This window comes from Salvia hispanica, chromosome 6 (assembly GCF_029641045.1).
Source record: "Salvia hispanica isolate PSC_SH4W2 chromosome 6, Shi_PSC_v1, whole genome shotgun sequence".
In the NCBI taxonomy this organism is placed as follows: Eukaryota; Viridiplantae; Streptophyta; class Magnoliopsida; order Lamiales; family Lamiaceae; genus Salvia; species Salvia hispanica.
The window spans coordinates 15530762-15540843 of NC_142697.1; the positions used below are offsets into that span (position 1 = coordinate 15530762).

At 37.3% G+C, this 10082-nt stretch overlaps 1 protein-coding gene across 1 annotated transcript; it reads left to right on the top strand.

Annotated features, from left to right (window-relative positions):
* Nucleotides 1-1329: 1329 nt before the first annotated feature.
* KEA2 (K+ efflux antiporter 2) lies at nt 1330-9857 on the top strand. The gene is made up of 21 exons (XM_048104358.2): nt 1330-1497; nt 2009-3572; nt 3757-3928; nt 4029-4119; nt 4466-4602; nt 4694-4753; nt 4861-4980; nt 5125-5193; nt 5332-5397; nt 5635-5724; nt 5910-6014; nt 6125-6253; nt 6558-6767; nt 7243-7392; nt 7797-7850; nt 7972-8030; nt 8271-8337; nt 8492-8668; nt 8816-8872; nt 9295-9369; nt 9462-9857. Exons 2-21 carry the CDS (start codon nt 2014-2016, stop codon nt 9579-9581), a joined length of 3567 nt encoding a protein of 1188 aa, XP_047960315.1. The 5' UTR covers nt 1330-1497; nt 2009-2013; the 3' UTR covers nt 9582-9857.
* Nucleotides 9858-10082: the final 225 nt, after the last annotated feature.

The following is a 10082-nucleotide window of genomic DNA, read 5'->3' on the forward strand; positions in this document are numbered from 1 at the left end:
ATATGGATTAAATTGTTTTTTGAGAAATAAGCACAATATAAAGGCATTATACATACGTTTATAACTTGCATATGTATGGATCCCACAATATTAAGATATCTCAAAGTAAATATAACTAACGCTGTGTTTTACACCAAAATAAGTTGCATGAAAAAACTAAGGATTTTGTTTGACCAAAATTTTGTTATTTAATCTTATATGCCATTCCATGGTTCCATCTTTGAAAGTGTATTGCTTACTGAATATTGAGTACTACTACTCTGCCACTTTCCAGTGTTATTTTGAGAGAAAAATAATTGGAACCAAGTCAACCAACCTATAAAAAATGTTGAAACCATCACCACCTACCAAGTGATATGTTTTTATATCATCACCGCCTACCAAATATTGATCTCAAGCAATACAATAATAAGTTGGTTCTAATAAGAGCGGTATGTAGTCTATATGCAAATTAATATCATCTCATTTATTCGTATACACGGAGTATGTAATTTACATACTATATTTTCCAAAACACTAGTATTATTGGAGTTCGTATTGCATTGAAACTGAATTAAATAATCTACCACTACCAGTATGTATAGGTTAGATGAAGACCCATCTTAGTTGCAAACCTACAAGCAAAAAAGGCCGGTGTTTTCGTTTTATTGTGTTTTCTTCCTCGAATGAATAATCTGAAACTGAATTAGAACGTTTAATTTCTTTTTATTTTGAATATAACTTCGTGAATGAATAAATTATTCAAGAAAAATGAGAAAAGGAACAATTCTGCCACCCTAGAATATACTTTTTAACAAGACATAATTGGAATTTTGGAATTACTTGAGAATCCACTCCGTTCACACAATCTCGCTTTCATAAAAATTGACTACAATACTTTGTATCACAAGATATTTTACCTTTATACGTGAAATAGACATTGGAAATGTTTTTCTCTCAACCCCAAATGTCTAAAAAATACGAAGCGGAGTATAAAATTAAATCTCTTTTTCGTTATTTGTTTGGAGAAGGAAATATAGTAGTACTATATCATTAATTCATAATGAATGCCAGTTGAACTGTTGCCCCAAAAGAAACATCAGAAGTCAAAACTTCAAGAGTGTAATTTATATTTAGAGAATGAGTAGATTTGGAAGTTGTAGTACTATATCATAATTTGTGGTTGTTGAGATATGTTTCATTGCATCGATAAAATGCAAGAGTCTTTACATGAATAGCAAAGGCCAATATTCAAGAAAATGTTGAATATCACGGGCTCCACGCCCAATATTTCTTTATTTATCCACCTATTGTAATATTTCAATAATAAACTTGTATTTCCAATTTTCCACTTTATTTTTGAGTAAAGCAAAGAAGGCGGACGGCAAATATATCTACCGTCAAACTGGCCCTCCTGCCGTTATCACTTCCGTCACTTTCTCTGCCTGCCTTAATATTTCCGCCTCCATTTTTCGCCATTTCCACGCACCAGTTTTCGCTCTCCTCCGCTCTCCACTGGTTAGCTTCTCACTACTCTCTCTCTCTCTCTCGGTTGCGTGTTCAGGACTCTGCCTTGTCAATTGTGGATTGTATGGAGATTGATGATTATGCTTTTTAATTAAATTAGCTCGGGAAAACGTACCTTTGATTTGATTGTTCATGCTTAATTTTTCGACATTTTTTTTGTTTCGATGCAAGTTCTGTGATGGTGTGAGGTCGATGAGAGATAAATGAGCTGTGCGGGCCGTACGACTGTGTTTGACTGGGATTGTAGTTATGATAATCAGCTAAATGCGTAGCATTTTGCACAATATTGTCGGGTATTTCCAGTATATTTAGAAAATGATCTGGTATTGATGCGTCGTATTTGAATTACACACAGAATGAACATGAAATGCTGTTTAGAAGAAATGCTTATGTTTCGTTTTGCATAGGATTTGCACCTTTTTTTTCAGATTGATCTGAAGCTATATTAGTTGCCAGAATTGTATAATAGAATTTGTTGATGAATTTGTTATTCCTGAAACAGGAGTGATGGATGCCGCTTGTAGTTTGTCTCGGTCAAATGTGCTATATGGAGGTGAAATCACTGGTTGCAGGGCCCCGGAAACATTGAATTTGGGGACTAGTTTGAAGTATAAGCGTATATGCCGTAACTTTTTTGGGGATTCAAGACTTTATGCGGGAACAAATTCACCAAAGAAGTTGAAGAAGAACTGCTCGCGCTATGTTATTTCAGCCAGTGGTCGAACTCTCAATGACGGCAGTTTCTGGCAGTGGCATAACAGTTCTAGTGGTTCTGCCTTATACAACTCTAGAAATCTTAATAGTATTTCAAAGCGTGTGATTCTGTCACGATGTCAGGGAAGTGAATCAGTAGCTTATCTAAATGGAAATGGCAGAGATGCGGAGGTCATTAAGACTGGCGAGGAAGAGGCCGGCCTTGAATCTATTGTGTCTGGGGACATTGGTGAGGAAGAAGGAGACGAGGCTCCTAGTTTGGATGAACTAAAGGAAGCGTTGTTGAAGGCACTGAAAGATTTAGATGTTGCACGATTAAGCAGTACAATGTTTGAGGAGAAAGCTCAGACATTGTCAGAAACTGCTATAGCACTTAAGGATGAAGCTAAAAATGCATGGGATGATGTCAATAGGGCCCTTGGTGACATTGAAGATGTCATAAACGAAGAGACTATTGTCAAAGAAGAAGTTCAGAAAGCAACATTGGCTCTTTCTTCAGCGGAGGCAAGACTCAATGTGGCTATTGACTCATTGAAGATTGCAAATGAAAGGAATGGATTTTCAAATGCTTCTAAAGAAAGTGATCCTGAGGACGATATTGAAAAGGATGATTCAAGTGATGATGAAGTACTCTTGGCTTCTCAGGAGGATGTAAAAAAATGTCAAGATCATCTAGAGAAATGTGAGGATGAGCTCAGAAGGGTGCAAAGCAGAAAAGAGGAATTACAAAAGGAAGTAGACCGCTTGAATGTAGCCGCTGAGCAAGCACAGATTAAGGCTTCTAAAGCAGAAGAAGATGTGGCAAACATTATGCTTTTAGCGGAGCAAGCTGTAGCTAACGAACTTGAGGCTGCGCAACATGCTGATGAAGCTGAGGTTGCATTGCAGAGGGCAGAAAAAAAACTTGCCCTGTCTAGCATTGAGAATACGGAGTCTACTGCAGAGGGAATCAACAATTTAGAAGTATCTCAAGGAAGTAGTGCAGATGGTGTTGTTGAGGTTGCAGAGTTACATGGACAATCGGAGGAGTCAAGTTTGTCATATGAGAGTGACAAAGAGAATGGAAAGTTGACCGTGGAAGTCCTCAAGGACAGTGAAACAGATAAAGAGAAGTTAAAATCTATTCAAAGTAAGGTACAGGAGATGCAGAAAGAATCCACAAAGGAGATTTCTCCGTTAAGTGCTCCAAAAGCATTACTGAAGAAATCATCCCGATTCTTTTCTGCATCTTTTTTTTCTTCTACGGCAGATGAGGAAGAGTTCACACCAGGTTCCATTTTCCATGGCCTTGTGGAGTCTGCAAAGAAGCAATTGCCTAAGCTGGTTTTTGGATCATTACTTGTAGGAGCAGGGTAACGTTAACATTATACTGGACATTTCTAGTACCTTCTACCTCCGAAAAACAACTTGAATTGATGCTTTGAATTCACGAATGAATTTTAAAATATTTCACCCAATATGCAAGATTTGCTTATTCAGCTTTCCATGTGTAAGAGAAGATGCTAATATTTCCAATGCTGCTGAAATTGATTGCAGAGCTATGATTTATATCAATCGAGGTGAAAGGATTAAACAGTTATATCAACAGCCGGACATCATCACCACTGGGGTTGATGAAGTGTCAACTACTGCAAAGCCTCTGGTCCGAGAAATAAAGAAACTTCCAACTAAACTGAAGAAATTAATGGAGATGATTCCCCATCAAGAGGCATGATTCCAGTTCATACTACTTGGTCTAATTTGATATGAGCACATGTCAGTTTTCAACTAACCGATCTGTCATTTTTTCCTTTCCTTTGATTTACCAGATAAACGAGGAAGAAGCTTCCCTCTTTGACATGTTATGGCTACTACTTGCAAGTGTCATATTTGTGCCTCTTTTCCAGAAAATCCCTGGAGGTATGAGTAACAAGTGTTTCTTCTAACAGCACTTCCAGATTTCTTTGAAAAGTGAGCGGATCTTAGCAGCATTGAAGTACTTCTGACCTACTTGTAATCAATTGATTCCATCTTACACAAAACTTTGTTTTATTACAGCGTGTGGTTTCCTTGATAGTATCTTTTCTCTCTATTTGGGTTGCTCATATTGATTGGTAGCATATTATTCAGCCAGATCTTATAGTAGTTTTGATTTTATTTACATTGTTCTCTAAATAACCTACATATTTCTTTCAGAAAGATTTTATTTTGATTTTGTGTCATATTAGCATTTACTGATTATACTCTTCCCTGCTGGAAAATATAGGTAGTCCCGTTCTTGGATACTTGGCTGCTGGGATCTTAATTGGACCTTATGGTCTCTCTATTATTCGCAATGTACATGCAACTAAGGCCATTGCTGAGTTTGGGGTTGTCTTCTTGCTATTTAATATTGGCCTTGAGGTAGAGCTTTGTCTAATTTGGTCTGTGTTTGACAATTCACCTTCTAGTTATATGCTCATTTTGTTACATTCAAACTATTATTTTGTGACAGCTCTCTGTTGAAAGACTAAGCTCAATGAAGAAATATGTGTTTGGATTGGGCTCAGCTCAGGTGACCAAACTACATAATCCTATTTTATTTTTTATTTAGAGCATTGTCATGAGCATGGATGAAGCTTAAGATCTTTATACATGTTTCTAATTTTTGGTGAAATTTAGGTGCTGGTGACTGCTGTAGTTGTTGGCCTAATTGCTCATCATACCGCTGGTCTGGCTGGTCCTGCTGCAATTGTCATCGGGAATGGCCTTGCATTATCCTCAACTGCTGTTGTCCTTCAGGTGAACATTTTCAACAGTTAGTCAGAGACTTTGGGGTTTTTATATAAATCTTTCTCTTACTTCTGCATTCGATATTTACTTTCTCAGTTTGCTTAATTTTCCTTGTTCTTCTTTAAGTTCATAATCTCTGTGTGGTGTCTGTAGGTATTGCAAGAGCGTGGCGAGAGCACATCACGCCATGGACGAGCTACATTCTCCGTGTTACTTTTCCAGGTATCTGACTATCTGTTCTCACATTATTTGATAATATTCTATTCCATCCCCCTTCCTTCCAGGGATGTCAGTTTTGGGGTCATCTTTATTACTTTTAACTATATGCATTCCTTTTTCAAATATCTGTGTTTGTTACAGGATTTGGCAGTGGTGGTTTTGCTCATACTGATACCCCTTGTTTCACCTAGTTCGTCTAAAGGAGGGGTAATGATCTTGTATTTATTTTTTACTCAACAGACTGAAGGAAAATTTCTTGTGACATGATAACCTATCTCTTACCCTCCATATTTTCATATTCAGCCATATGATGCTAATTGAAATGGATTGTACCATGATAAATTGCTAAGTGGATCTCTGAATACTTCCATAATTACCAAGCACAAAGTTTCTGCAGCTTTGGTTGGCACTGTTTTATTCACCACTGTTTCAATGGTTTTCCAGATTGGTTTTCAAGCAATTGCTGAAGCGCTTGGATTGGCTGCCGTGAAGGCAGTTGTTGCCATCTCGGCCATTATTGCAGGTGGACGCTTGGTAAGAATTCAACTCTTTCATGCATTTATCTAGTCATCGCCATTCTTTCCTTTCTGTGGAGCCAACAAGAGTTTGTTGACAATTATTATCTTTGTTTAAGAGTAGAACACTCATGAATCAAGTAAATGCATTTTTGCAGTTGCTCTGTCCATTAAAAATTGTTTGGTGTTTTCTGCCTTTCGCAGCTGCTTCGCCCAATTTATAAGCAAATTGCTGAGAACAAAAATGCAGAAATATTTTCTGCATGTACTTTGCTTGTTATCTTAGGCACTAGTCTCCTTACTGCGAGGGTACGTAAATTCTTTTTATGGTGGTTATTTCTTGTTTTCATGTGCCTGGTAGTAGTTCTTTTGAGTCGTCACAATAATGCTGTTATTTCTCATTCTTGATCTTAAAACAGGCTGGCCTTTCCATGGCTTTAGGGGCATTTTTGGCTGGATTGCTTCTAGCCGAAACTGAATTCTCCTTGCAGGTCGAATCTGATATTGCTCCCTACCGCGGGCTTCTATTGGGACTTTTCTTCATGACGGTATGGTCATATATGAGTGGTGTTGTAAACCTGCAGTTATTGGATTGAAATTTTAAGCCTTTGCCATTTTCCCCATGAACCTTATATAAGATGATTCAAGATTGATACTTGGGCTGTGTATTCCTTGGCTTTACAATTTTCCATTCTCTTTAACTGCATCTTTCCAGCACATGTTTTTGTTGATTGCTTTGTTCCTTCATAATGCTTTGGTTGTTCAGGATCAGATTGATTGGCAACTTTCTAGTGAGTTTTTTTAAAACTTTTTAGTTATGGTGTTTCACATGAAACATGTTATTATTCGCAGGTTGGAATGTCCATTGATCCAAAACTTCTAGCTTCAAATTTCCCAGTTATTACAGGAACACTCGCCCTTCTAATTGCTGGCAAGACCATCTTGGTTGCCCTTGTTGGAAAACTTTTTGGTGTTTCAATTATATCAGCAATAAGAGTTGGACTTCTACTTGCACCGGGTGGAGAATTTGCTTTTGTAGCTTTTGGTGAAGCTGTTAACCAGGTATAACTAACAAGTTATTCCTGTTTGCACCATTGGACTGCTTGCCCTTATTTGTTGCATGCCTCAAGTTCCTTGAAGCTATTGTGCATATAACGGCTCTAGATTTCTTACAAACAAAAAATACTGTCGACAGTTAATTCAGATGTGTAATGCTCGTGGTTTGAAAATGATGTTGCATTTCATGCAAGCTCAAGAACCAAAACTAAGTTGCTACTTTATGACTTAAAAGATACTCCATTTGAGGATATAGCTTTCTCCAGTTCCACAGAAAATGTATCCCCTTTATTTCACTGTCTATGACAGATGAGATTTTGTTGCCCACTGCCCTTATAATTTTGTTGACATGCATTTCTAATTTAAGGTGCTTATTGTTCACGTGTATGAGGTTCAAGTGATTGTTTCAAGCTATTATATTGCTCAAGATGATTAAATAGTGAACTTTTGAAGTACTATTCATGAATTTTCTTCTTTGCAGGGAATAATGTCCTCACAGATGTCGTCACTACTTTTTCTTGTGGTTGGAATTTCAATGGCATTGACTCCTTGGTTAGCTGCTGGAGGCCAATTGATAGCATCACGCTTTGAGCTGCATGATGTTCGAAATCTATTGCCTGATGAGAGTGAGGTTAGCTGGAAAAAAGATTTGATCTAACTAAATAATGTGTTTTCATGACCACAATATGCACTGTTTTCTCATCTTAGTTTCTAGTTCTCTGCTAAATAGTATTTGACCCTCAAGCTGATCCATTAAGATTAAAAACAAGTTCTGATACTCTTACCTATCATATTTCCTTCTGTTTCTTCTGACCTCCATTTCTAATATTAAAGTTGTGATCCAATTGTCTTCGTACTTGGATTTTTGGTTGGTACTTACCACTGAAAGGCTGATTTTTCTTATCAGGGGGTTCTGAAATTGTAATTTGGTAAAATAAACCAGCTTTTGTGTGACCATGTTCATCTTTTAGTCAGTTCATGTTCCTAAGGTATCTTCTATGAAAGGTTATAATATTGTTTCCTTGTGTTCTTCAGACGGATGATTTGCAAGATCATATAATCATATGTGGTTTTGGACGTGTTGGCCAGGTAACTATACAGTCTTGGGTCATGTTCCATAAAGTCCACTAACACCACTCTGGATATGTCAACATTAACGTAGTCACTATATCTTAAAGCTATTTATCTGATTTCCATTTTAATTTTACAGATTATTGCCCAGCTTCTCTCTGAACGATTAATTCCATTTGTTGCGCTTGATGTCAGGAGGTACGACTGCTTCCTACATTTTGGCATATTGTCATCATTTGGAAGACGTGACTTTTAGGAAATTTAAGCCTTATAAGGCTATATTTGATATGCATACTGTGTAAAGCATCTAAAGTTCTGTTGTGATTGATGTATAAAAGAAGACTGGCCAGCCAGATCTCTGGAAAGAGCAGTGAGCTCGAATAGGCTGGCATTCTGTTCAACCAGTAAGATGCTGATCTTTAATATTCATAATTTCAGTGATAGAGTTGCTGTTGGGCGTGCACTTGACCTTCCAGTATACTTTGGTGATGCTGGTAGTCGAGAGGTAAAAAAATCATCATGACCTGCATACGGTTTATTAAGACTCAAAGGCATTTGGTAGTTGGTACCCATTGTTTTTTTAACTGTCCAAGATCCGCTTATGGCTATCTAAACTTAAAAGTCATTTGGTACCTAATCTTTTATAACCTGGTACTCAGGTCCTCCACAAAGTGGGTGCTGAAAGAGCCTGTGCAGCAGCAATAACTTTGGATAGTCCTGGAGCTAATTACAGAACTGTTTGGGCTTTAAGCAAGTACTTTCCTAATGTCAAAACATTTGTCCGCGCTCATGATGTTGATCACGGCCTAAATCTAGAAAAAGCTGGTGCAACGGCGGTATGTTTCTACTGTTGCTTTTCCTAAATTTTATTGAGGTTTCTCCATAATAAAAGTAGCCCATGCTTTGAGTTATCGATAATATGGTTTATCATTCTTGTTACATATTGTCTTTGAATTTCCCAATTTGTATGGAAATTGTAACAGGTTGTCCCTGAGACTTTGGAACCGAGTTTGCAGTTAGCTGCGGCTGTTCTTTCACAAGTAAGTAGAATGGCTCATAAAATATGGTTACCCATGTTAAATGTTTGTAAGAGTTTTAAAGTAAAATTTGTTGAACTAAAATTCTCACTGAAAGTCTGCTGATTATTTTTCATTCCCACCCTAGTGAATTCTATACCTGCTCAACTAAGAGCAGAAGCTATAGTGGGTGCTGAAAGTTATTCTTGTGCATGGCAAGCTGAATACAACTTGCATTCAGTAAATTTCACATTAGTTTTCAGTGAGATGAGGTGGATAAAAGTTCCCCCCAGATGGCTAGAAAGAAAGTTGTTATTACCATGTAATAATGATCCCACATAGCTGCATAAACATCTATTGGAATCAATCAAGCTTCTAACCGATTGCTTTGTACATTTTCATTAGCTATTTGACTGTATTCATGCAAATGTTGTGTATTGTTTCAGGCTAAATTGCCTATGTCAGAGATAGTTACCACAATCAATGAGTTCAGATCGCGCCACCTCTCAGAGCTTACAGAGGTATGCAAATTCTAAACAAATATACTCCTATAAATTTTGCACATCTCATCACTTGATCTTGTAAACATGGCACAACACTTCTCCCCATGCAGCTCTCAGAAACCAGTGGAAGCTCTCTTGGGTACGGATTTTCTCAGACTATGAGCAAACCTAAACTCCAGGCAGATGCTCCAGATGAAAACCAACTGGCCGAAGGATCACTGGCGATATGATCAATTAGGTACGTTAAATAGGAAGAAAGAGTAGAAAGAAGGGGTTTTTGTTCTCCCATAGAAAACAAGGAAAGAGGCACGAACGACTGTATAGCATTTTTACCCCTTTGGCAAAAGTTTGTATAGAAACACAGCAGCTGATCTAAATGCTGCTGCATCAAACTTACAAGACTCATGGAAGAATGATGGATTTTCATTCTTTCTGCTTCATAAAATTTTGGTGTCTTTTGGCCAATATTTCGGCGCCTAATGCAAAAACCACCTAATTTTGGTCGAGAGGCTATCGTGTTGGTATGTTTCGTTTATGGTCTTTTCAGTGTTGCATGACATGAGACACTGCAGTGATAGTATTATATTTATAGGTGGTCCATGTTTGTTTGAATACTTTCTTCGTCCAAAAAAATAGTGTTATTTGTAAACAATTTTTTTTTAAATGAGAAATTGGTGAAGTAAGAGAGAAAAGAAAAGTAAGTAGTAGAGGAAAAGAGAAAAAATAAGAAT

What these genes read in the sequence shown, in the direction of transcription:
- KEA2 (XM_048104358.2), top strand. Translation starts at nt 2,014, where the DNA reads ATGGATGCCGCTTGTAGTTTGTCTCGGTCAAATGTGCTATATGGAGGT. An exon ending in TTGGATTGGGCTCAGCTCAG is followed by an intron (nt 4,754 to 4,860) that starts GTGACCAAACTA and finishes GGTGAAATTTAG; the next exon opens with GTGCTGGTGACTGCTGTAGT. An exon ending in GTTTTGGACGTGTTGGCCAG is followed by an intron (nt 7,851 to 7,971) that starts GTAACTATACAG and finishes TTAATTTTACAG; the next exon opens with ATTATTGCCCAGCTTCTCTC.